General features: G+C 46.5%; 1 protein-coding gene across 1 annotated transcript; it reads left to right on the plus strand.

The window, feature by feature from the left end:
* Positions 1-77: 77 nt before the first annotated feature.
* On the plus strand, positions 78-27,799 carry LOC116981902 (lysine-specific demethylase 3A-like). The gene is made up of 8 exons (XM_033035095.1): positions 78-387; positions 9,729-9,872; positions 14,224-14,337; positions 16,546-16,651; positions 19,359-19,483; positions 21,807-21,903; positions 24,262-24,783; positions 27,713-27,799. The coding sequence occupies exons 1-7, from the start codon at positions 178-180 to the stop codon at positions 24,597-24,599; spliced, it is 1,134 nt and encodes a 377-aa protein (XP_032890986.1). The 5' UTR covers positions 78-177; the 3' UTR covers positions 24,600-24,783; positions 27,713-27,799.

A 27,799-nucleotide genomic window follows, 5' to 3' on the forward strand; every position in this document is an offset into this window, starting at 1 on the left:
GGAGAAGTGCGTGGTCGACGTTCCGCCCGTCGGCAGCCAATGGGCGTTGAGCGGAGGGGGAGGGGGCGGGAGGAGGAGGATTGTTGCGATTGTGCGCGGGGAGCATGAGATGCGAATGTTGGCCCGGGCGAGTGGAACGCGGGGGGAGTTAACGTTCTGCGGGTCGAACGTTGCAACATGTCGCTGCCGGGATTGCAACAACAACAGCAACAACACGGAGCCGCCGGGCAAGAGGCAGCTCCGCTAAACCGGGTGGGCAAACGATTCCTCTGCGTCCTGTCCAGCTTCACTCAAGCACCGGAGCTCGGGCGAATATCCGAATGGGACTGGAGAGCGGGAATCATCAGAGCCATTTCCCACAAAGATCCAGCAAACCCGGATTTAGTTGTGAGTGAAACCAATCGCGATTGTTTCATGGTCGGATCGAGCGCATGAATGGAAGAAAAATAACTAATTGCATTTAGAAATATAAACGCGTGTGGTGGTTATTGGTGGAAAATCGGATCGACAATGGGGTAAAAAAATCCCTAGAATTAGTAAGGATTAAAAGGCACTTTGTGAATTGAATGCAATTTCGCGGTGTGATAAATAGCCACAATTTCCAAGCAACCGGCCGTTAGTTTCAACAAAAACAGGTGTAGGGTTTATTACAACGTCGATCGGAGTAAAAAGAAACATTTTGGCAACAAATGATATAACTTCCTATCCTGTGCGCCCCCTCCCCCCACTCTTCCCATTGATGCCATGCTGCGCTGCCGCGGATTTCCAGCCCCCCTTCACGATCTGCAGCTTGCATTTTGTAACCTGCTGGGTTATTCATCCATTTTCTATGATGTCTAATCGTTCCAGCGAGCTGAACTTTGCAAAAGGAAACAAATCGGACAGCGATTCCGTCTTCTTGCACGGAATGCTGCTCGTTTGCAGTAACTTATTCATTCCTCACCGTGGAGGGTTGTGGAGACACCAGTGTCGACCCCTTACAAGGATCTGTGCCTCGGGTTTCCCACTGATTTGAGAATGCGAAAAAGATGGAAACTAAACCAACGTCAAAATCAGAAAGGTCCATCTGTGAAAATAGATCATTTTTGAAAAATCAGTAAAATAACAATCGAGGAGCCCAGATTTTATGTGATAATCTATTGCACCCTTAGTCTGTAATTCTTAATAAATTAATTATCCACAGAATCAGTATATGATTGGAATTATAATGTCATTTACGGCAGGTCCGTAAATAGTTACTGTTCGGAAGAAATTGGGGATTAATAATTAGCTAGAAATTTAGGAACGTGCAGGTATGCAGCGCCTTTTTAATCATTCTTGGCAAAGTGACAGATTGGTGGCAGCCTTGCGTTGGTTGCCCAGAGAGGTGAGCGAAGGGTCACCTGAAGGGCTGGATACTGAGAGTTTTAAAGGTAAAGGGGGATTGGAGGCGCTGGAGTTTGGAGACTGACTTTAGACCCATAGTCTTCTCACCTAGCGATTTGAAAAAAACATATTTGATGCCTTTCCTAATTTTTTGAGAACTGTCTAAAATTGCTACTAGCTTAAAATAGCCTTGCGGGATGAATTCGGGTAATGTGGGGGATAATGGGCAGGTAACGACTTGGGTCAGGACCCTTTTTCAGACTGCCACCATTAACATTACTAATCAATTATGTGAGAGATCTGAGACATTTTGTATTTTGCAAAGAGAGAGTACAGAGGAGATTTACTAGAATGTTGCCTGGGTTTCAGCAACTAAGTTACAGAGAAAGGTTGAACAAGTTAGGTCTTTATTCTTTGGAGCGCAGAAGGTTAAGGGGGGACTTGATAGAGGTCTTTAAAATGATGAGAGGGATAGACAGAGTTGACATGGATAAGCTTTTCCCACAGAGTAGGGAAGATTCAAACAAGAGGACATGACTTGAGAATTAAGGGACAGAAGTTTAGGGGTAACATGAGGGGGAACTTCTTTACTCAGAGTGGTAGCTGTGTGGAATGAGCTTCTAGTGAAGGTGGTGGAGGCAGGTTCGATTTTATCATTTAAAAATAAATTGGATAGTTATATGGACGGGATGGCCTGTTTCCGTGCTGTAATTGTTATATGGTTAAAGAGTATTCCTATTTCCTCTGACTGGAACTATTTCAGTCTGAAGAACGGTTCTGACCCGAAATGTCACCTATTCCTTTTGTCTAGAGATGCTGCCTAACCTGCTTAGTTACTCCAGCATTATGTGTCTCCTCTGTTTCATTGACTGTTAACTGTGGTTTCCTTGGTCTTGATATAAGTGAGGCAACTTATATAAAGTTAATGTATTCTGACAAATTGGTTTTGTTTCTTCGTGCATGTTCCCAGAAGCTGCCTGAACTTGCTTCCCCAGTTACTGAAGTTAGGAAGTGACTGAATGTGCTGCCTGGCACTGTCGTCTAGTATATGGAGCTCGTCGCCACTGAATGGAAGAGCCTGCACTGGGTCTCTGTATGAGCCAGTCCCACCTCCCTGCTCCTTGCATCCTGCGAGGATTTTGTTTTTGCTGAGAGCCAATTCACTTCTGTTAAAGATGGGGCAGGAGTGTGGCGATATTTTGCGCTCTCTTCCAATCCAATGCAGTCACTCGACCCTTAAATCATTCGACCTGTAAATCTAGCACCATTCCTAAGTGTTCTAATGAAATTCGAAAGATAGACACAAAATGCTGGAGTAACTCGGCAGGACAGGCAGTATCTCTGGAGACAAGGAATGGGTGATGTTTTCAGACATTGAAGAAGGGTCTCGACCCAAAACGTCGCCTATTCCTTCTCTCCAGAGATGCTGCCTGTTCCGCTGAGTGACTTTGGCATTTTGTGTCCAACTTCGGTGTAAACACAGCATCTGCAGTTCCTTCCTATTCAGCTCTACCCCATTGTGGACATTAGACTTTGATCTCTAGAACAGGCGCTTCAATGCTGAGAACTACATGTTCCCGATGTTGGGGGAGTCCAGAACCAGAGGCCACTGCTTAGGAATAAGGGGTAAGCCATTTAGAACGGAGATGAGGAAACACTTCTTCACACAGAGAGTTGTGAGTCTGTGGAATTCTCTGCCTCAGAAGGTGGTGGAGGAGGCCTTATTCTCAGGATACTTTCAAGGGAGAGTTAGATAGGGCTCTTGAAGATAGCGGAGCCAGGGGATATGGGGAGAAGGCAGGAACGGGGTACTGATTGGGGAAGATCAGCCATGATCACATTGAATGGCGGTGCTGGCTCGAATGGCCTACTCCTGCACCTATTGTCTATATTCTGCATTCTGTGTCTTTCTCTTTGCTCTATTTTGGTGTTGTACTTGAGTTTGCCTTGCTGGTATTTGTATAGCATTATCTCATTTGTCTGGATAGCTTGCAAAGCAAAACTTTTCACTGTACCTTGGTACGCATGACAATAATAAACCTCAACACCTCTTCAAAGCAGCGCATTTCAAGTTATAAACTAGGCCGTTTATGAAGGAAATCTTCATATCCTGTTTTATTTTAAATACTTCCAGGTAATAATCCTCCTGGTAGAAAATGTTTTCCCATATCTACACTCAAATCTCACAAGCAAAAAATATCTGTGGAGGGAAATGGACAGATGATGTTTCGGATTGGGACCCTTCTTCTGACTGATGGAGCAGCAGGGGTGAAAGCTGGAAAAAAGCGGTGGGATGTGGGTTTAAACCGTGCAAGAGATAGATGGTCCCAACATGAAACATCGTCTGTCCATTCCCTGACCTGTAGAGTTCCTCCAGCACTTTGATTTTTGCTCAAGATTCTGGCATCTGTAGCCTCCTGTATCTCAAAACCCTTTTGTGTAGACCGGGACTCTGCTGGGTGGTCCAGCTTCCCCCGGAAACTGAGGACCACCCGCTGGAGAGCAGAAACTCGCCCGCCGCGGATGGTGGAACCGCAACCCGCGTTGGAGACCGGAAGGCCCGGCTGGATGGAGGACCCATGGGGAACCCACCTTGAAGGCCGCCGGTAAGCGACTGTTAGAGACCCTGCAGCGTGGCTGGTCCGGGCACCGGTCCCAGAGGTCCAGCGCGTGGACTGGACGTGGCCTGCAGCGGTGGAGGACACCATGGCTACACTTGACCAGGCCGACTCTGTAACACCGCTAGGATAACAGTCCTTCATGGTCAGATCAAGATCCCTGTACGTACAACAACTGGGACTCAAATGGCGCCATATTGGTGACTGTATACCGTCTCAGTGTACTTCTGCTGTACATTTGTACTGTATCTGAGGTGCTTATCCAATATGTATCTAAGTGCCCTTGCACATTTTTAAAATCTGTACTTTCTCTGTAGCTGTAACACTATATTCTGTGCTCTTGTCTATTATGTAGTCATGGTTTGCCTGGATAGCGTGCAAAACAGCGTTTCACTGTATTTTGGTGCACATGACAATAACAAAACCAATGCCAATAATAATGCCAACAATACCATTTGGTCCCTGTTATTCCCACCATTCTCTATACTCTACAGCTTTGGGTGTATCCAATCTGGAACAAATGACTTCTGCTTTGAACACTAGTGATGTGTTTGGTACTCTTGTTTAACTTAGTCTACTTTCTATATTCCATACTCTGTTCAACCAGGGAATTTTGTAACATCGCTAGGAAAATGGATTACAACACAGCTTCTTTTAAAACCAATTAACACTGGTCTTGACATATGCGGCAACTGCCTTCACACTTCCAATGGGGTTTCATTTTCATTACTTTTCACTTTTCATGAGATCATAATGCATTTTAGGGATCTTATTTTTTTTTAATTAATTTTCTATTTAAGTTGAGGATTTTGGGCTGGGGAAAAAATTTGTTCACTTTCGCTCCCTGCAAGGTCGCAGGAGTTTGCAGAAACCGAGTATTTCTCCAATGTTTGAAATGCCTGTCTAGGTCATCTATGTCTCGGAGAGATTGGCTATTGGTTTATTATTGTTGTTAAATGTCCTTCAATGTAGTGAATAACTTGTTTTGCGTGCTATCCAGGCAAATGTAACCATACATGAGTAATGTGTAGGAAGGAACTGCAGATGCTGGTTTATAAGGAAGTTTCACGGCAGTCGGGTCACGACCCATGACCCGTACTGTTGCTAGGCTACTCCAAATGGATTACACGCGATGAACTGCAGGTAGGCACTTACCATTGTTTCCAGCGTAGCGGGCCCGTTAAAACCCGCTGAAATTGTCAATTTTTGCACTGTAAATAATTATGGAAATCGGGATAAGCGTGTGAGACATTCAGCCTACTTCAGAATTCCAAAAGTGAGGAGAAATTACAGTAGATAGAAGCGAGAGCTGAAGGGACAACAGCCAGAGTGCTTAGCGAACATTGGCCGTTTGCTCACTGCATTTCATCAACTAAGGCATTATTTGTGTTTTTGACTTGATTCCTTTGGCACCTAAAAAGTTTCAGAAGTGATAAATCTGGCTGTAATTATTTTTAAATCGCCCATGGTTCTCAAGTGGGTTTTTATATACAAAATGAAAACGTATCTGAAGAATAATTTACAGCCAGATTTATCACTTCTGAGACTTTTTAGATACCAAGGAATCAAGAAAAAACACAAATAATGCCTTACTTGATGAAATGCAGTGAGCAAACGCGATAATTCCCAATATTTTCAATTCCAATATCTGCACGGCCAATGTTCACCAAGCTCTTTAGCTGCTGTTGTCCCTTCAGCTCTCGCTTCTCTTTACCTTCATTTCACTTCACTTTTGGAATTCTGAAGTTGGGTACATGTCTTTCACACTTACCCCGACTTCCACAATTTTTTAAAACGCAAAAATTCAACATTTTGAAGGTTTTTAACAGGTAGGAAAGTACGGGTTTCTTGCATTAATAACATATACCGGAAGTGACGGATGTCCTCCAGATGGATTTAGCGGCTCCGTGTGCGTCAAGCCCTATGACCCAATGACCTTATGTGCAACCCCCCTATACCGAGGATAGACACACAGTGCTGGAGTAACTCAGCGAGACAGGCAGCATCTCTGGAGAAAATGAGTGGGGGATGTTTCGGGTCGGATTCAGTTTGAAACGCCACCCATCCATTTTCTTCAGAGATGCTGCCTGACCCGCTGAGTTACTCCCGCATTTAGTGTCGAGCTTCCAGACACTAAAATCAGACCATGCAAGAGCACAATATTCTCACAGAGGAATATGCAAAGAGACAATACACAGTGCAGAAAGTCGTGTTACAGGAACAAGGTAGGTTGAGAGATCGGGACTACACCCTTGGGTCATGCAAGGTCCGTTCAAAAGTGCGATAACCACAGATTAAGCTGTTCCTGAATCTAGCAGTGCCTGCTTTCAGGCTTTTGTATCTTCTACCTGGGGGGAGAAGAGGGAGTGAGTAGGGTTTAAGTGAACCTTGATTATGTTGGCTGCTTTGCTGAGGCAACTTGAAGTGTCGATGATGATTGAAGATAGACACAAAACGCTGGAGTAACAGCGGGACAAGCGGCATCTCTGGAGAGAAAGTAGACAAAAATGCTGGAGAAACTCAGTGGGTGAGGCAGCATCTATGAAGCGAATGTTTCAGAGAAGGAATGGGTGACGTTTTGGAGCGAGACCCCCCCCCCCCCCTCAGATGCTGATCTGTGTGATGGACTGGTCTACGTTTACAACTCTGCAATTTCTTGCGATGTTGACCAGAGCAGCTGCCAAACAAAGCTGGTGCTGCAACTCGAAAGTAAGCTTTCTATGATGCATCTGTAGAAGTTGGTGAATGAGTGAGTGAAGTTGGTAGTGTTCAAAGCACTTGGTCCAGATTGGATGCATCCAAAGATGCAGAGTATAGAGAATGGCGGGAAGTTGCCGAGATCACTCCTGCCTGATAGCCCATAATCTTTTAAAAACATAAAAAACAGAGCAAAAAGAATAATGATAAACATAACAATGATATTGATACATAGGGATCAGGATTACATTAATAACAGGTATAACCTAATATAAGACCAGTCAAAATACACAATTAATATAGACTATGTAAATATAGTTAAATCTTTAAAAGAGAACTTATAAATGTAGAAAAAAAACACAAAGATAAAAAGACAAAAAGAAAAGGAAAAAACAAAACCCCGTTAAACTAAAGAAAAAAAAGAATTTCATTTAAATATAGATCTATATTAAAATAGATCTTCTGGCAATTAATGTGGTGATAGCCCATGATCTTAATGCAGAAACAAAGAACTGCAAGTGCTGGTGAATACACAAAAGGACACAAAGTGCTGGAACAACTCAGCCGGTCAGGGGGCATCCCTGGAGAATATGGATAGGAGACGTTTTGGGTCAGGCCCCTTCTTCAGATTGATTGTAGTGATGTGGGGCTTCAATGTTTGAGAAACGGTCCCGACCCGAAACATCACGGAACTCCAGAAGGACTTTGACAGTGGGAGAGTGGGCAGAGAAGTGGCCTATAACATCCTGAAGCCGCGGACTGCAGTAGGGAAGTGCCGATTCGGGACCTCCAAACCGTGGAGTGTGTTCCACCGCCTGTACATTGGGCCGTCTGTAGCGGCGACTACAGAGGGTCTATGGCCCTGACCTCCTGGTACAGGCCCAGTGCCGTCAAACGCTCATCATAGGTTAACCTACAGTGCATTCAGAAAGTATTCAGACCCCTTCACTTTTTCCACATTTTGTCACGTTCCAGCCTTATTCTAAACTTTGTTGACTTCCACCACAGTGAAGAATGCAGTGGTGGATGTTTGTGTTAAAGTCCCGCGACTTCTCCAGCCTGTGTCGCGGGGTTGGAACGACCTGGAGCGGGGAAGTACATCACCCGGCACGGCTTCATGGCCGTGGGACTCACCATCGCACGCTGGGGCTCCGACCTTGTACTTTCAGACCGGGAGCGGGGCCGTAAATCGCCCCGCACGGCCTAAAATGGCCGTGGGACTTATCATCACCCGCCTGGGGCTTGGATATCGGGAGAGACATGGAGAGCAGGGGAGAGAAAAGACTTTTGCCTTCCATCACAGTGGGTTCACTGTGATGGATGTTTGTGTGAACTTAATTGTGTGTATGTCTGTAGGACATTGTCTTTGTTTGTATGGCTGTGGAAACAAAATTTCGTTTGAGTCTCACTGGGGCTCAAATGACAATAAATTCGTATTGTATTGTATTCGTATTGTATTGTATATTGTGTGTTCTTTTTAACTGTATCGCTGCTGGCAAATTCATTTCACTGCATGTGATGTGCATGTGATAAATAAATTTGACTGACTTTGTGATGAGCGGTGCCTGGTTTCTTCCAGACATGACACTTGGAAAAGAGTTCAATCTTGGTTTCATCAGACCAGAGAATCTTGTTTAGGTACCTTTTGGCAAACTCCAAGCGAGCTGTCATGTGCCTTTTACTGAGGAGTGGCTTCCGTCTGGCCACTCTACCATAAAGGCCTGATTGGTGGAGTGTGCAGATATAGTTCTCCTTCTGGAAGTTTCTCCCATCTCCACACTCTGGAGCTCTGTCAGAGTGACCATCGGTTCTTGGTCACCTCCCTGACCAAGGCCCTTCTCCCCCAATTGCTCAGTTCGGCCGGGCGGCCACCTCTATGAAGAGTCCTGGTGGTTCCAAAGTTGTTCCATTTAAGATGGACAGAGGCCACTGTGCTCTTCGGGACCTGCTATGCTGCAGAAATTGTTTTATACCCTTCCCCAGATCTGTGTCTCGACACAATCCTGTCTCAGAGGTCTACGGACAATTCCTTTGTCTTCATGGCTTGGTTTTTGCTCTGACATGCACTGTCAACTGTGGGACCTTGTATAGACAGGTGTGTGCCTTTCCAAATCATGTCCAATCAATTTAATTTACCACTGGTGGACTCCAATCAAGTTGTAGAAACATCTCAAGGATAATCAATGGAAACAGGATGCACCTAAGCTCAATTTTGAGTGTCATAGCAAAGGGTCTGAATACTTATGTAAATGTGATATTTCAGTTATTTCTTTTGAATTACTTTGCAAAAATTTCTCAACGCCTGTTTTCACTTTTCTATTATGGGGTATTGTGTGTAGATTGATGATTATAAAAAAGGAATTTAATCAATTTTAGAATAAGGCTGGAACGTGACAAAATGGGGAAAAAGAGGTGGTGAATCTGTGGAATTCTTTGCCACAGAAGGCTGTGGAGGCTGTCAGTGGATATGTTTAAGGCAGAGATTGATAGATTTTTGATTAGTATGGGTGTCAGAGGTTATGGGGAGAAGGCTGGAGAATGGGGCTAGGAGGGAGGGATAGATCAGCCATGATTGAATGGCAGAGTAGACTTGATGGGCCGAATGGCCTAATTCTTCTCCTATCACTTATGTTCTTATGACTATAGGAACATGAAAGAAACATTGGAGCAACGAAGGAGGTTCGAGGAGGTGCCTGTGAATCATTACCTCGCCTGGATGGTCTGTTTGAGTCCCTGGATGATGATGAAGGTGGAGGTGTAGAACCAGGCATTACACCGCCCGCAGTTGCAGGGGAGAGTGTCTGGGGAAGGGGCAAGACAAGTGAACCAGGGAGTGACGGACAATCACGCCTCAGCACCATGTTTCTGTGAGGTGTAAATAACGCAAACTTTTGTTTCCATTCACAGTGCCACAGTCAAGGTCAACAGGGTCGTCTGTCCCCTGCTGATTTTGCCAAGCCCGTTCCCTTGGCTGTGGTTTCACTAGACAGTTGGTGGGGACTTTTTAATGAGAAGGTGTATTTTGGTTTTTTTCTTGCCCTTCTGCAGATCTACTTGGAGTTTGATGATTGTTGGTGTCGCTGGATAAAGCTTCATGATGAGGAGCTGAGTGTCTTCCTGATTGAAGACCAGTTAGCCCTGGCTGACAGGAAGCCTGAAGACGTTACTGATGGCGTGTGCTGGCCTGTTCTGGTATGAAGAAGTCTTCTTTTGTATTTGTTACCTCGTAAGATGATGCAGCCTCGGAGGCAGGTCACACAGCTTCTGTGTGTGTTCTGCACTTTGCCTCTCGCTCTCCCTGTTGTTCCAATTATTCCCCAAAATCTGTTGATCTCTGCTTTGAATGTGCAGTTTTAACAGAACTCTTTCTAACTGGTTTTGGCTATGGTGGATTGACCTCCCGACGGCTGCACAAGGCCACCCCTGGCTCACATCACCTCCCCGACTGCTTCTCGTCCCGGCTGCCCACGCCATCTCTGGGCCCTCCCCCCCCACCGCTCCTCCCGTCCGCTTACAGACCAGACCTGCCGCTCCATCCCACACAGCTTCCTTGTCCATGTCCAGGCAGTGCCAGCCGCGGCCGCCGACCACCCTTACCTGCACTCAGGCTGTCCGCGGCCCGCGACCTTTGACTCCGCCGATCCTTCCCTCCAACCTGGCTGCCACCTGGATTCCAGGCCCAGTTCTGGACCAAGATTCTGAAGAAGGGTCTCGGCCCAAACATCACCTCCCTGTCTTCTCCAGATAAATCACTGGATTCAGATAACAGTTTTGATTCACTCAGTAATTTATTACGCCACTAAATAAGCCACATACACTCATGTACCCTCGAACAATCCCGAACGCACTCGCAAACCCCGAGTACACAGCAGAGCACGCCGCAGGGTGTTATGTTCAAGATCACCTGGCACCGTACACGACACGGTCCAAGGCTGAGGCTCTCTCACCGAAAGGGCGCCCAACACCAATCTTTATGGAGTAACTCAGCGGGTGAGGCAGCATCTCTGGAGAGAAGGAATGGGCGAGGTTTTGGGACGAGACCCTCCTTCACAATCAGTCTGAAGAAGGGTCTCGGCCACAAATGTCACCCATTCCTTCTCTCCAGAGATGCTGCCTCACCTGCTGAGTTACTCCAGCATTTTGTGTCTACTTTCGATTTAAACCAGCATCTGCAGTTCTTTCCTACCAATCTTTATGGCATTTCTTAGCAGAGCAGACCGTGCCACTGCCCCCTCCCCGAGCCAATCACAAGCCCCCCCTTGTCCGCAACGTTTTTGTGCTACTAGCGGCAGGGGGCGTGGGTGGTCTACCCAAATGTTGCTGTTGTGATTTGTTCACCAAAGCTACACTTTCCCATACAATGGCCTTGAAGACTGCGCTCCCAGGCAATGATCACAGATAACGCGTCTGGAAACTTGTTTTCGAGAGGCTATGGAATGTAAGGGCTGCTAACTTTGCTGATAACCCCATTTCACATTTTAGCTGAAATTGTCAGTTTAACCCTTACAGTACACTCCACCCCTTGGAGTCATCAGCCTACATTAGCGCCCATCTAACTACATGTTACTGAGTATACAAACATTAATAATCAAAAGTACAGTATAATAATTATATCTCTATGAATGTGAGGTGATTGTGTGTCAAACTAACTATCCATGCCATAATGGCGTGAGTTATGTGTTCTAGCAGACACCGAGCTAGTCTCGGATGTCTCTGAAAGCAAAGCTTATCTCAATGGCCTTGCAAGCATCCCCATGATTTGCTGGCCCCGTTTATTCAGCCCAAGCATGCAAAGTGGTGTATTGAACACAATTTTGCCTCGTATTAACCCCATACACCACAAATCCAATTACATTCGGCCCACGGGCTCAATACAGTCGGGAAGCACACAATTTCAGAATACTATTGTGTGATTGAGATAATAATTCGCCCCCTTGTTTTTCCCGCCAAAGTGGATAACCTCACCTTTATCTACATTATACTGCATCTGCCACGCATCTGCCCACTCACTCAACCTGTCCAGGTCACCCTGCAACCTCCTACCATCCTCTTCACAGTTCACACTGCGACCCAGCTTTGTGTCATCCACAAACGTGCTAGTGTTGCTCCTAATTCCCTCTTCCAAATCATTAATATATATGGTAAACAGTTGCGGCCCCAACACCGAGCCTTGCGGCACTCCACTCGCCACCGCCTGACATTCTGAAAAGGACCCGTTCACTCCTACTCTTTGCTTCCGGTCTGCCAACCAATTTTCTATCCATGTCAACACCCTACCCCCAATACCATGTGCTCTAATTTTCGTCACCAGTCTCCTGTGCGGGACCTTATCAAAGGCTTTCTGAAAGTCTAGATACACTACATCCACTGGCACCCCTTCATCTATTTTACTTGTCACATCCTCAAAAAATTCCAGAAGATTAGTCAAGCATGATTTCCTTTTCATAAATCCATGTTGACTTGGACTAATCCTTTTACTGCTATCCAAATGCCCCATTATTACCTCTTTAATAATTGACTCCAGCATCTTTCCCACCACCGAAGTCAGGCTAACTGGTCTGTAATTCCCCGTTTTCTCTCTCGTTCCTTTCTTGAAAAGTGGGATAATGTTAGTTATCCTCCAATCCATAGGAACTGATCCTGAATCTATTGAACATTGGAAAATGATCACCAATGCGTCCACTATTTCTGGAGCCACCTCCCTGAGGACCCTGGGATGCAGACCATCAGGTCCAGGGGATTTATCATCCTTCAGTCCCATTAGCCTACCCAATACTATTTCTCGCCTAATGAAAATTTCTTTCAGTTCTTCTACCCCCTTAGATCCTCTGTCCTCCAGTACATCTGGGAGATTGTTTGTGTCTTCCTTAGTGAAGACAGATCCGAAGTACCTGTTCAACTCTTCTGCCATTTCCTTGTTGCCCATAATAATTTCACCCATGTTTGCCTTCAAGGGACCCACATTTGACTTTGCTACTCTTTTTCCCGTAACATATCTAAAGAAGCTTTTACTGTCCTTCTTTATATTCCTGGCCAGCTTCCCCTCGTACTTCATCTTTTCAGCCCGTATTGCCCGTTTTGTTTCCTTCTGTTCTATGAAAGTTTCCCAATCCTCTGGCTTCCAGCTATTCTTTGCTGTGTTATACATCTTCCTTCTCCTCTTGTGGCGTTGTTATTATATTTGGCCCTTCAGATCTATGCAGCTGACTAGCAGAGCAATCCAATTCTTTCCCCCTCGTCTTATTGCCCTGTATTCCTGCAAAATATTTTAGTTTAGTTTGGAAATACAGCGCAGAAACTGGCCCTTCAGTCCACCAAGTCTGCGCCGACCAGCGATCCCCGCAAACTAACACTACCCTGCAAGGCCAATTTACAATTTTACCAAGCCAATTAACCTACACAAAACCTGCATGTGTTTGTAGTAGGAGAGGAACCTGGAGCTCCCGGAGAAAACCCACACAGATCACGGGGAGAAGGTACAAACTCCGTGCAGACGGCACCCGTGGTCAGTATCGAACCAGGGTCTCTGACGCTGCAAGGCATCAACTCTACTGCTGCGCCACCATGCCGCCCCTCACCTTTGCCTGTTGATCTACTCTGAGTAATGCTCAGCAGGAATTTTAAATTAATTTAATTTAATGACGTGGGAGGTGGGGGAGGTTGGAAACCTCGGAGGAAGCCATGGGGTCAAGGAGAACATGTAACACAGACAGCGCCCAGGGTCGGGATTGAACCCCGCTCTCTCAAGCCGCGAGGCAGCAACAGAAACTGCTGTGCCACCAGTCGATCTGTCTGCACTCTTGGGCAGAATGTTCATTTGAAATAAACGTCTGTGAACCCTCTCCTCTGCCATTCACTCCTCCCAAGTGATGCTGTTGAGCATTTACTCGTGGCTCCGTCTCTTTAAGATGGATACCTTCACTCTTGCATTACTTCAATGTTTGTTGGGGGCCCCATAAAATGACTTGCAGGATCTTACTTCACTTGGGATTTTTTCAGTTAAGTTTTTCTTGTTCAGGGATGTGATATGGATTTGTTGTCTGTCTCTGATGCTAAATGTTTCATTTGCCGGTTTTCTCCAATATTTAATTGAAAGGAATACTGAATTTGTTACAGGAGCCGTATAGACTTCCTCAGTTTAGTTTAGAGATACAGCACACAAACAGGCCCTACCGCCCACTGAGTCCGCACCGACCAGCGTTCCCCATAAACCAGGACTATCCTACGCACTTGGGATGATTTACTTTACGTATATTTGGCTTTACTGAAGCCAATTACAAACTACAAACGTCTTTGGAATGTGGGAGGAAACCGGAGAAAACCCACGTGGTCACCGGGAGAACGTGCAAACTCCGTACAGACAGCACCCGTAGTCAGGATGGAACCTGTGTCTCTGGTGTTGTAAGACAACAACTCTAACGCTGCGCCACCGTGCCATTCTTGTTTCACTTCCCTCTTCATAAAAGTTTTTGGCTGTCATTGAATACGTTCTAAGCTTTCTAAGCACATTTACGAAATCGTATTTCTTGTGTGGTTATTCCAGACATTCAAATGCTTGACGGATAAGGTTGGGATTGGACCGATAACAGCAGTGGAATTTCTTGCTGACAAGCACCGAATGTTTCTGCAAAAAGATGTCCATCTTCAGTCCATGAAGGTAAGAGATTCCACACACCTTTGAAAGGAAAAAGCTGGAGTAACTCAGCGGGACAGGGAGCATTCAAAGCAGGCAACTGTGTGCACAATATCACTAACTCTAATGAGTATGTCACAAAGCCGTGTTGCAGGACTTTGGTTAGGTCGCATTTGGAGTATTGTCGACCCTTCACTGGAAAGATATGGAGGCTTTGGAGAGGGTGCAGAAGAAGTTTACCATATACTGCCTGAATTGAGTATTAGCTACAAGGAGAGGCTGGACAAACTTGGATTGTTGAGGGGCACGTTGGAAGTTGAGGGGCGACCTGACAGCAGTATATACGATTATGAGAGGCAGAGATAAGTGATAGGAGCAGGATTAGACCATTCAGCCCATCGTCTACTCCACCATTCAATCATGGCTGACCTATCTTTCCCCCTTAACCCCATTCTCCTGACACCCTTGAGGTGTGGTTCATTGTCAAATCTTTCCCACCCAGGTGGAAATGTCAAAGATTAGAGGGGATAGCTTTAAGGCGAGAGAGGCAAAGTTTAAAGGGGAAGTGCTTGCTAAGTTTAAGTGGTAAGTGCCTGAAACGTGCTGCCAGGGGTGGTGGTGGAGGCCTAATTCTGCTCCTACATCCTTTGGCCTTAACCTTTCTCTGAAATGGCGGGCGGACAAAAGCAAAGTTTAAGAGCCTGCGGCATCTACCTCCCGACATGTTAATAAAGAAAATATTCATCATTCATTTGCAATCATAGAATGACGTCCTTTCCACAGAACCCCTACCCCACTCCGTATCAGCAGAAAATCCCGCTGTATAATGTTCAAGAACTAAATGTTGCGGATTTAAGTTGAGAGGGGAAAGATTTAATAGGGAAGTGTGAAGGGCAGGTTTTTCACACAGAGGGTCGGGCTGGTAAATGGAATAACCCACATAAGAGATTAGTATACAAACTTAAAGCACACGTTATTGGGGGTTCAGTATTGATGTGGGTAGAGAACTGGCTGGCAAACAGGAAGCAAAGAGTAGGAGTAAACGGGTCCTTTTCACAATGGCGGGCAGTGACTAGTGGGGTACCGCAAGGCTCAGTGCTGGGACCCCAGCTATTTACAATATATATTAATGATTTGGACGAGGGAATTGAATGCAACATCTCCAAGTTTGCGGATGACACTAAGCTGGGGGGCAGTGTTAGCTGTGAGGAGGATGCTAGGTGACTTGGATAGGCTGGGTGAGTGGGCGAATATATGGCAGATGCAGTATAATGTGGATAAATGTGAGGTTATCCACTTTGGTGGCAAAAACAGGAAAGCAGACTATTATCTAAATGGTGGCCGATTAGGAAAAGGGGAGATGCAACGAGACCTGGGTGTCATGGTACACCAGTCATTGAAAGTAGGCATGCAGGTGCAGCAGGCAGTGAAGAAAGCGAATGGTATGTTAGCATTCATAGCAAAAGGATTTGAGTATAGGAGCCGGGAGGTTCTACTGCAGTTGTACAGGGTCTTGGTGAGACCACACCTGGAGTATTGTGTACAGTTTTGGTCTCCAAATCTGAGGAAGGACATTATTGCCATAGAGGGAGTGCAGAGAAGGTTCACCAGACTGATTCCTGGGATGTCAGGACTTTCATATGAAGAAAGACTGGATAGACTCGGCTTATGCTCGCTAGAATTTAGGAGATTGAGGGGGGATCTTATAGAAACTTACAAAATTCTTAAGGGGTTGGACAGGCTAGATGCAGGAAGATTGTTCCCGATGTTGGGGAAGTCCAGGACAAGGGGTCACAGCTTAAGGATAAGGGGGAAATCCTTTAAGACCGAGATGAGAAAAACATTTTTCACACAGAGAGTAGTGAATCTCTGGAACTCTCTGCCATAGGGTAGTTGAGGCCAGTTCATTGGCTATATTTAAGAAGGAGTTAGATGTCGCCCTTGTGGCTAAAGGGATCAGGGGGTATGGAGAGAACCCCCATATTTTCTATGTATCTATGAACTGCCGGAGGAGATAGTTGAGGCAGGTGCAAAAACAAAGTTTAAAAGACATTTGCGCAGGTACATGGATAGAAATGGTTTAGAGGAATATGTAATGGAAGCTTAGATGTGGTATCTTGGTCGGCATGGGCAGTTGGCCATGTTTCTCTGCTATATGGCTCTTTCATTCTATATGTTATAACGCATAATGTTTTGATTTCCTTATAAAATACCCATTGCACACATCTATAGATGAATATGGACTGTTGGGACCAACCTCTTCGGGATAACAAGGAAATTTGTGCCAAAATTAAGAGCTGGTTCATTAAGCAATCGTCACAAGAACTCTTCCTTTGTGGTGAGTTTTTCGGAGGTTGTGGTCATCTCCTTCTGTTAAGTTAATTTTATAATCTTTTTTACCTAATTATACCTTGGTGGGGGGGGGGGGGGGGGAGACAATGGGGACCCGGCGTGGAGCGACCGGCGTGGAGGACGGTGGGAGAACAAAGGGGCCCGGTGTGGGGGAGGTGAGGGGACACTCTAGTTTAGAATCCTCTGCCCAGGGGATAAGTCTGTGTTTGTTCATTTGTCCCGGTGAAGGCGCTGTGCCCACAGCAGCCAGACAACAGTCGCTTGTGTTTTTCTTTTTGTTTTCACTTTTAATTTCAAGTTTTTGTGTACCCTTGTGTGTTGTGATTGTCGGCAGACCAATTTCCCTCCAGGGGCGAATAAAGTTTATCGTATTGTGGTTATTGTGTCATTTATCTTCCATGCTGTCTGTTTGTTGGTAATTAAGACTTTCCATGAAGTGGGTGTGGCCATTACTGCTGTCACCTGGAATATGTTGCAAAGGGAACCACTGCAAGGAAATCTTTAATGGTGGAAATCTGAAATAGAAACTGCACAATCCAAGGCCAGAAATGGAAAAGTATTAGTGAGTCGCAATCATTCAAAATTTCAAGCTGTGCAGAGAAGATCTGTAAACTGATGGGGACTGATCGACAGTATTTAGTTTAGTTTAGTTTATTGCCACGTGTACCGAGGTACAGTGAAAAGCTTTTGTTGCATGCTAACCTGTCAGCAGAAAGACAATACACGATTACAATCGATCCATCAACAGTGTACAAATACATGATGAAGGGAATTGCGTGAATAGTGTTTAGTGCAGGATTAAGTCCAGTAAAGTCCAATCAAAGATATTCGAGGGTCTCCAATGAGGTAGATAGTAGCTCAGGATTGCTCTCTGGTTGTTGGTAGGATGGTTCAGTTGCCTGATAACAGCTGGGAAGAAACTGTCCCTGAATCTGGAGGTGTGCGTTTTCACACCTCTTGCCTGATGAGACCACACCTGGAGTATTGCGTACAGTTTTGGTCTCCAAATCTGAGGAAGGACATTATTGCCATAGAGGGAGTGCAGAGAAGGTTCACCAGACTGATTCCTGGGATGTCAGGACTGTCTTATGAAGAAAGACTGGATAGACTTGGTTTATACTCTAGAATTTAGGAGATTGAGAGGGGATCTTATAGAAACTTATAAAATTCTTAAGGGGTTGGACAGGCTAGATGCAGGAAGATTGCTCCCGATGTTGGGGAAGTCCAGGACAAGGGGTCACAGCTTAAGGATAAGGGGGAAATCCTTTAAAAACCGAGATGAGAAGAACTTTTTTCACACAGAGAGTGGTGAATCTCTGGAACTCTCTGCCACAGAGGGTAGTCGAGGCCAGTTCATTGGCTATATTTAAGAGGGAGTTAGATGTGACCCTTGTGGCTAAGGGGATCAGAGGGTATGGAGAGAAGGCAGGTACGGGATACTGAGTTGGATGATCAGCCATGATCATATTGAATGGCGGTGCAGGCTCGAAGGGCCGAATGGCCTACTGCACCTAATTTCTATGTTTCTATGAGAGAGGAGAAAAGAGGGAGTGGCCGGGATGCGACTCGTCCTTGATTATGCTGCTGGCCTTGCCGAGGCAGCGTGATGTGTAAATTGAGTCAATGGAAGGGAGGTTGGTTTGTGTGATGGTCTGGGCTGCGTCCACAATTCTCTGCTATTTCTTGCGGTCTTGGATGGAGCTGATCCCAAACCAAGCTGTGAAGCATCCCGATAAAATGCTTTGTACGGCGCATTTGTAGGAGGGAACGGAGTGACATGAATCCTTTGTTGACTGAGGAAATTAGTTTAACTTAGCATCATATGAGGAAACAGTTTTTCACACTGAGAGTTGTGAGTCTGTGGAATTCTCTGCCTCGGGGTGGTAGAGGCCAGTTATTTGGATACTTTCAAGAGAGAGCTAGATGGGGCTCTTAAAGATGGGGGATATGGGGAGAAGGCAAGAACGGGGTACTGATTGGGGATGATCAGCCATGATCACCGAATGGCCTACTCCTGCACCTATTGTCTATTGTGTTCATCATGGACATTGTGGCCCAAAGTGCCTGGTTCCGTGCTGTTCTGTGTTCAATGTTAAGTTCTGTTGACTTAGCCTAGCCAGTGGCTGTTGTATGTGAGTTCTGTTGATTCATTTAGATGAAGGCTTTGAAATAATTTTATAAAAGCAGACATTGGTTTCTGTCTTCCAAATAGAAAAAAGCCAGTGAGTTTTCAGAAGGTGGATCTGTAAACATGACCTTGTGGGTGGCTTGGCCAAGTCAGCGGCTCATTGGTAGCCATAGGCCTCTTGTTTAGCAGTGCCTGGATAGAGTGGATGTGGAGAGGATGTTTCCACTGGTTGGAGAGTCTGGGACCAGAGAACAAAAGGATGTACCTTTAGGAAGGAGATGAGGGAGAATTTCTTTAGAGGGCGGTGAATCTGTGGAATTAATTGCCACAGAAGGCTGTGGACGCCAAGTCAGTGGATGTGTTTATGGCAGAGATTGACAGAAACTTGATTAGTACGGGTGTCAGGGGTTATGGGGAGAAGGCAGGAGAATGGGGTTGAGACGGAAAGATAGATCAGCCACGATTGAATGATGGAGTGAACCTGATGGGCCGAATGGCCTAATTCTGCTCCTGCAACTTAGGGACTTGTGCCTGCAGTTTTGACCTGTGTTCCTCTGTTTATCAGGTACAACCAACCTGACTGGCTATAAAGTCAAGGTGTACGACTTGAAATCTTCCACCCAGTGGTGTTCGGCCGTTGTGACTCATCACAACTTATTAACGCGCTTGGTGCAAATCAGAAGTGAGCAGGTAATTAAAATTATTTGATGCCAAGTGAAATTCCACTTTGAGCAGCAGTTTTATTCGTGGGCTGAAAATGGAGGAATTCAAAATGTAACCTTTAATGACGTGTTTGATGCTTACGAGGGCACGGTGACTTGCAGTTAATACTGTTGCTGCACACCTCCAGGGACCCCGTTCAATCCTGTCGTCAAGCGCCCTTCTGCTGTATTTTGCGTATTCTCGGACCACATGGATGTTCCCCTGGGTGATATCGTTTCCTCTTGCGCCCCCGAGACAGTGGCTCACTTAAATGGCTGTGGGAAAAAATTAATCCAGTGTAACTGAGTGAAATGGGTGTGGGTAAGGGGGTAGAGAAAGAGAATAACCCACATGGAAGTATGAGTGAATGGGATAGACTCGAGTACTCTGAGAGCCGGAATTGCCTCGGTGGGTTGAATGGCCTCCTGTGACAAACAGTGAGTGAGGTGTGGTGTTGGTTTGGTTGAGTTTAGTTTAGAGATACAGCACGGAAATTGGCCGTTTGGCCCACCGAATCCACACCGACCAGCGATCACCTGTTCACACAAGTTTTTATCTTATCTCACTTTCGTATCCACTCCCTACATGCGAGGGGCAATTTTACAGAGGCCAATTGACCTACAAGCCCACACGTCTTTGGGATGTGGGTGGAAACCGGATCACCCGGAGGAAACCCACGCGGGCACAGGGAGAACATCAACTTGCTCCCAAGAATTATTCCATTAATTCATTATAATCCATTTAACGAGAAAATGCAAACTCCACACTTACACCACCCGAGGTCAGGATAGAACCCGAGTCTCTGCTGCTGTGAGGCAGCAGCTCCACCCGCTGCACCGCTACTGCCTCAAAATAGTGATTCTGAAAGAAATAATTGTTAAATAAATTATAATAAATTAATTTATAATTCTTGGAGCAAGTTGATGGCGAGCTAGTTAGCACTAAGCACGTAATCGCATGGGTTACATAGAAACATAGAAAATAGGTGCAGGAGGCGGCCATTCGGCCCTTCGAGCCAGCACCGCCATTCATTGTGATCATGGCTGATCGTCCCCTATCAATAACCCGTGCCTGCCTTCTCCCCATATCCCTTGACTCCACTAGCCCCTAGAGCTCTATCTAACTCTCTCTTAAATCCATCCAGTGACTTGGCCTCCACTGCCCTCTGTGGCAGGGAATTCCATAAATTCACAACTCTCTGGGTGAAAACGTTTTTTCTCACCTCAGTCTTAAATGACCTCCCCTCTATTCTAAGACTGTGGCCCCTGGTTCTGGAGCCATACAGCACGAAAACAGGCCCTTTGGCCCAATTTGCCCACGCCGACCAACATGTCTCATCTGCACTAGTCTCACATGCCTGCATTTGGCCCATATCCCTCTAAATCTGACAATACATGTACCTGTCCATCCTACAGGCACTTACAGTAAAATCCTGGACGCTGAATTCCTGAAGTTGCACGTTTTATCCAAGAAACATTTAAACACCCAGGTGTTGAAATTTCATCCAGTTTGGTCATTGGCTTTGCAGGAGTGGAATGTTTTTATTTGGATTCTTTGAGTTAGAGGCAAAATTGCATTGTTATAGTCTAAAGTGATGTACAGAGCACCCGTGGATAGAGCGCAGAAATGCATTCCTGCGCTGAACCTCCTAATGGTACCGTCATTAAACTAACCATCGTCCTGAAGCTTCACAGCCGAGCGGCCCTGAATTTACAGAACCGGGTTGTGGATTCCGTCTTGCTGAGCCCATGGCAGGTTCTAATATTGAAGTAGAGGCGCAAGGAACTGCAGATGCTGGTTTGCGACAAAAAAATAAGATGCAAAGTCCTGGAGTAACTCTGTGGGTCAGGCAGCATCTACGAAGAAAATGGATAGGTGAAGATTTAGGTCGGAATGCTTCTTCAAGCGTTGGGGGGGGGGGGGGGGGGGGGGGGGGGGGGTGGAGAGAGAAAGCTCCACAGACTGCTGTGGAGGTCAAGTCAATGGATGTTCTTAAAGGCGGAGATTGGCAGATTCTTGATTAGTACGTGTGTCAGGGGCTATGGGATGAAGGCAGGAGAATGGAGTTGAGAGGGGATAGATAGATCAGCCGTGATTCAATGGCAGAGTAGACTTGATGGACTGAATGGCCTTATTCTGCTCCTGCAACTTATGAACACAAAGCTGGAAGAGGCGTGATTAAGCTCGGCAAGTAAAATTGAAGTCTTTTGTTCTTTTGTTTTTGTTCCATGGGCAACGTGCCTTGTGTGAATCCTTTTTGAGCTTTGCCCTGGGGTATTTAAGCAGCAGAACATGTCTTTGTATGTTGCAGGCGTCTGAGAAGCAGATTGTTGACCCTGCTCTGATTCACATGGATTTCCTTCACGAGGAGGATGTTGAGGCACTGACCAAGAACGGGATTGAATCCGGTGAGTAACTGAGCTACGATATTTTGTTACCGACTAACCTTCAGACATCTGGATCATTTTTGGGGCATGGGGAGAGGATAGATAGTTTAGAGTTACAGCGTGGAAACAGGCCCTTAGGCCTACCGAATCAGCGCCAACCACCGATTACCCCGTGAACTAGCTCTATCCTGCACACTCGGTGGGCTGAATGGCCTCCTCCTGTGACAAACAATGAGTGAGGTGTGGTGTTAGTTTGGTTTAGTTTAGAGATACAGCATGGAAACGGGCCCATTGGCCCACCGAGTCCACACCAACCAGCGACCACCCGTTTTATGTTGTCCCATTTTCGTATCCACTCCCTATACACGAGGGGCCATTTTACAAGACGCCAATTAACCTACAAACCTACACGTCTTTGGCGGGTGGGAGGGAACCAGAGCACCCGGAGAAAACCCACGAGGTCCAAGAGGGAACGTACAGACAGAACCCAAAGCCAGGATCGCACTCGGGTCTCTGGCTGCTGTCAGGCAGAAACTCTACCGCTGCACCACCGATGTGAAAGTTAGCAGCGAGCTACAAAAATATCGGGGGTGGGGGGTGAACAAGCAGGATCGCACAGGCCGGGGAGCCGCAGACGCCGGAGATGGGCCCGGTAGTCACGCTGCCTTCACGCTGCTCGCTCTCACCACTCCCGCAACCGGGAGACTGGCGGAAGTGCAGTGGGGAGAGGTTGCAACGGGAGCATCGGCCCGCGGTATCAAAATCCATTACACGGAGACCCGATATTGCGAGGGTTTACTGTTATCGCTTCTCTTCCGGTGGAGTGTTCCCGGCATTTTCAGCTTTAACTCGGGTTTCCAGCACCTGCAATGTTTTAATTTCCACTAACAATTAATCTGTCCTGTCTGTCTCTGTTTTCATTGGTTACATTAAACAGAAGATTGCAGTCTACCAAACCAATTAACCTACAAACCTGTACGTACTTTGAGTGTGGGGGGGGGGGAAACCGGAGCACCCGGAGAAAATCCACGCAGGTCACGGGGAGAACATACAGACAAGCACCCACAGTCTGGATCTAACCCGGGTCTCTGGTGCTGTGAGGCAGCAACTCTACCGCTGTGCCACCCTTCATTGACATCTCCCTCCCCTTTCTCAATCTCTCGAGCAGTATTTATAACTCAACAAATGTGGACATGGGCTGTCCACAAAGTAACTGCAGGCTGAATCAACATTTCTGATTTTAGTTCTGAATACATTTTTTTTTTTTAAAATACATTGAAAAGCCCTAAATATTTTCCAAGTTTGCATGCAGAGGTTGTTTCTTAGAAAATAGGCGTAGGAGGAGGCCCTTCGAGCCATTCTATTAGACTTGATACCTTGAATCTTTCCGTTTAACTTTGTCCTGAATCATGGCACGGCTCCTGGTTTGTGGTGCTAAAAGTGGCCTCAGCTGATGTCTCTGTAAGACATTGAGCTGTTCCTGGACATAGGATATAGAAACGGTTTCTTGGCCCACAATGTCTGTGCCGAACATGAAGCCAAGACCATCTCTTATCTGCCTGCATCATAATCCGTATCCCTCCATTCCCAGCCAATCCATGTACCCATCCAAAAATCGCTTAAAAGCCACTATTGTATCTGCCTGAACCACCACCCCCAGCAGCACGTTACAGGCACCGGCCGCCACCTATTTAAAAAATACTTGCCCTGCACGTCTTTAAAACGTTTCCCCACTCACTGTAAAGCTATAAGTTCGAGGAGCAGAATTGAGCCATTTGCCCCATCATGTCCATTCCGTTATTCAATTATGGCCAGGTCGACACAAAGTGCTGGAGTAACTCAGCGGGACGGGCAGCATCACTGGACAGAAGGAATGGGTGACGTTTTGGGTCGTGACCCTTCTTCAGACTCCGTCAGCTATTCCTTCTCTCCAGAGATGCTGCCTGTCCGCTGAGTTACTCCAGCATTTTGTGTCTACCTTTGATTTAAACCAGCATTGCAGTTCTTTCCTATTCAATTATGGCTGATCTACCTCAACCCCATTCTCCTGCCTTCTCCCCATAACCCCGACACCTTGATTACTCAAGAATCTGTCACTCTCCACCGTAAAAAATATCCATTGACTTGAGCTCCACAGTCGATGCCTTCTGGTATTTGCTTCAAAGGTGAGAGGGGTAAAGTTTGAAGGGGATGTGCCACACTGTAGAGAGATTAGGAGGGAGAGATAGATCAGCCACGATTGGACGGTGGAGTACACTGGATGGGCTGAATGGCCTAATGCTGTTCCTATTGCTTATGAATGGAGAGGTGCACGTTTTGTCAATGGTGCGATCGCTTTTGTTCAGCTCCGTGCACTGACTGCAGGTGTGTTAAACGCAGGTGACTCCACCAAAGCCCAATCAACGAAGAGAAAGTCTGCTGAGGTCCAGGACGACAACGGAGCCAAAAGAGCGAGGGACATACATGTGGATGAGACCGCGAGCCGCGGTGAGGAGCAAGGCCCCGGAGGGACTGCCGGCCACCGCAGTAACGACAGCACTGCCCTCCCCGATACCGTGGAGCTGCGGGACGGGAAGGTGCCGCCGCTCCCAGGGTCTGCCAGCTGCCGCAGAACGGGCTTCTTCCCGAGGGCGGCGAGGAGGCCAAAAGTGCGAAGGCTCTGGCTCCCCAGAAGCCGAAGCCTTTGTTTGGGTTTAACGCCAGCTGGAACAGCTTAACCTGGCTTTCTCCACCCGCCCATTGGATAACGGGCGCACTGTAGTAGTGGAGGACAAAGTGCAGCCCGCGGCCCGGCGAGAGGCCGCCGCGTCAGCCAGCCCCGCGCTCGCCGTCTCCAGCCTTCAGAAGCATCGGCCTGACTTCATCCGCTCACGCAAGGATACCATTTATTCTCCCTTTGAAGTAAGCCTTGTTTTACCTGATCCCACCTTGGCCGCTCTTTAATGTCACTATTTATTTGCACACAGTTCTAGAGTCATAGAGTGATACAGTGTTGGCAAACAGGCCCATCTCGCCCACACCAGCCAACATGTCCCAGCTACACTAGTCCCACCTGCCTGCACTTGGTCCATATCCCTCCAAAACCTTTCCTATCTATGTACCTATCTAACTGTTTCTTAAATGTTGGGGTAGTCCCAGCCTCAACTACCTCCTCTGGCAGCTTGTTCCATACACCCCCACCCTTTGTGTGAAAACGTTACCCCTCAGATTCCTGTGAAATCTTTTCCCCTTCACCTTGAACCTATGTCCTCTGGTCCTCGATTCCCCTACTCTGGGCGAGAGGTCTGTGCATCTAAGTTGCAGTTCGGTCTGAAGAAGGGTCCTGACCTAAAACATCACCTCTACCGAGATACAGTGGAATACTTTTTCGGTTTAGTTAAGAGATAAAGCGTGGCCCTTCGAATCAGCGGGGATTAGCGGTTCCCGTACACCAGCGCTATCGTACAAACTGGGGATGTCCTGTAGTCAGGATTGAACCAAGGTCCCTGGCGCTGTAAGGCGGCAACTCCCGCTGTGCCACTGTGCCGCCCTGATCTGCTGAGTTACTCCAGCGCATTGTGTCCTTCTGCAATAATAGTTATATTCCACGCAGGATTATCAAACTTCACCCAACTCATGCAGTCCCTTTTGGACCATATCCCTCGAAACCTTCCCCTTAATCCACTCTGTACACGGACTCCAGATTTGGTAATATATGCACTATATAATTTCCGTACGTTTGCATTCAGTTCCCTAGGCAATGAATGATAAGTTATTGGCGTTTCTAACTATTCCCACTCTATGCACATCAGAACTGCATGATGTTGAAATGTTTGGAAAATGTTATAAAATACTTAGCGTATCGTTGAGGCTCAGAGCACCTTTGGTCCCTTGTAGATTCTAGAACATAGAAATATAGAAAATAGGTACAGGAGTAGGCCATTGGGGCCTTCGAGCCAGCATTGCCATTCAATATGATCATGGCTGATCATCCAAAATCAGTACCCTGTTCCTTCTTTTCCCCCATATCCCTTGATTCCATTAACCCTAAGAGCTATATCTAACTTTCTCTTGAAAACCATCCAGTGAATTGGCCCTCCACTAACCTTCTGTGGCACAGAATTCCACAGATTCACAACTCTCTCGGGTGAAAAAAGATTTTCCTCATCACAGTCCTAAATGACCTCCCCTTATTCTTAAACTGTGTCCCTGGTTCTGGACTCCCCCCAATACCGGGAATATTTTCCTGCATCTTCGCCTGTCCACTCCCTTGAGAATTTTATATATTTCTCTGCGATCCCCCTTCATCCTTCTAAATTCCATTGAATACAAGCCCAGTCGACCCATTCTTTCATCATATTATCAGTCCCGCCATCCTGGGAATTAACCTGTGAACCTACGCTGCACTCCCTCAATAGCAAGAATGTCCTTTCTCAATTAGTAGACCAAAACTGCACACAATACTCCAGGTGCGGCCTCACCAGGGCCCTGTACAACTGCAGTAGGACCTCCTGCTCTTATCGCTATGAAGGCCAACATGCCATTTGCTTTCTTCGCTGCGTGCTGTACCTGCATACTAACTTTCAGTGACTGATTTACAAGGTAACCCAGGTCTCGTTGCGCCTTGCCTTTTCCTAATCTGACACCATTCAGATAATAAATCTGCCGCCTTGTTCTTGCCATCACATTTATCCACATTATACTGCATCCTGCCCACTCGCCCAACCTAATCCAGTCACCCTGCAGCCTCATAGCATTCTCGCAGCTCGCACTGCCACCCAGCTTGTGTCATCCGCAAACTCCACCCAGCTTTGTCATCCGCTGATGTGAAACCCAATTCACTGGATGTATTCAAGAGGAGAGTTAGATATAGCTCTTAGGGCTAACGGAATCAGGGATATGGGAAGCAAGCAGGAACTGGGTACTCCAAGGGCCGAATGGCCTACTCCAACACCTATTTTCTATGGAATATCATCTGGTGAATAAATATGGTGCATTTTAATGGAAGAAGTATTAACTTACAAAGCACTATACCAGGATTGAGCACAAATTATCACAAATTGGTTACAAGTTACCAAACACAATATTGTTGAATCCCTGCCTACGATCTTTGCTCCTGGAGTGTGAAGATGGTATTTTTTTGTTTCTGTAGTACAGGAACTGCGATGTTGGGTGACAGAATTGACACAAAATGCAGGGGTCAGTGGGTCGAGGCAGCATCTCTTGGAGAACATGGAGAGGTGATGATTTGGGTCGGGACCATTCAGACTGATTGTGGGGTGGTAGCAGGGGAAGAAAGCTGGGAGAGAGGAGGGGCAGGACAAGCCTCGCAAGCAATAGTTTGATGCAGGGATTGGGAGATGAAAAATGGGGGGGTGGGGTGGGGAATAGATGCGAGTTCAGGTGGGGACACCGAGTGAGTGTGGTGTAAAGGGTTTAAGGGGGGAGAAGGAGGGGAGTTTTGTATTTAACTAAATGGGAGAGAATTAAAATGTTCATCCCATTCTTTGTACCATATGTTCATAAGCTCCCCAAGTGGAAATACGAGGTGTGGTTAGTTACCTAAAATTGGAGGATTCAAAATTGTTTGTGAGATGAGTGTTTTGATGAAAATGCCATCAGTAAAAGCCTTCAGTAAAGCTGACCAGAGTGGAGAATACCTTTCAAGGATGTGGAAGGTGATAACCTGCCGTGTTCCATCTCTTTGGGTTGCCCTGCAGGTGAACAGAAACCCTCCAGATTATGACAGTGCATTTGCGTGGCGTATCCCTCGGGTAGTAGTGAGAGAGTGTACCCTTGTCCACGGACCCAACAAGCTAACGCTGCCCACACCTCCTGTCCTCGGCTGCAGGCTCAGTTTGTTCACTCGGCCCTGGGAGACATGCTGTACGCGTAGCGCTGCCACTACTGCCGGTAGCAAGGAGCTGAGGCGCACCAC

Source organism: Amblyraja radiata, chromosome 1, assembly GCF_010909765.2.
Source record: "Amblyraja radiata isolate CabotCenter1 chromosome 1, sAmbRad1.1.pri, whole genome shotgun sequence".
NCBI classification, from domain to species: domain Eukaryota; kingdom Metazoa; phylum Chordata; class Chondrichthyes; order Rajiformes; family Rajidae; genus Amblyraja; species Amblyraja radiata.

What these genes read in the sequence shown, in the direction of transcription:
- LOC116981902 (XM_033035095.1), top strand. Translation starts at nt 178, where the DNA reads ATGTCGCTGCCGGGATTGCAACAACAACAGCAACAACACGGAGCCGCC. An exon ending in CAGCAAACCCGGATTTAGTT is followed by an intron (nt 388 to 9,728) that starts GTGAGTGAAACC and finishes GCCCTTCTGCAG; the next exon opens with ATCTACTTGGAGTTTGATGA. An exon ending in ACAAGAACTCTTCCTTTGTG is followed by an intron (nt 16,652 to 19,358) that starts GTGAGTTTTTCG and finishes TCTGTTTATCAG; the next exon opens with GTACAACCAACCTGACTGGC.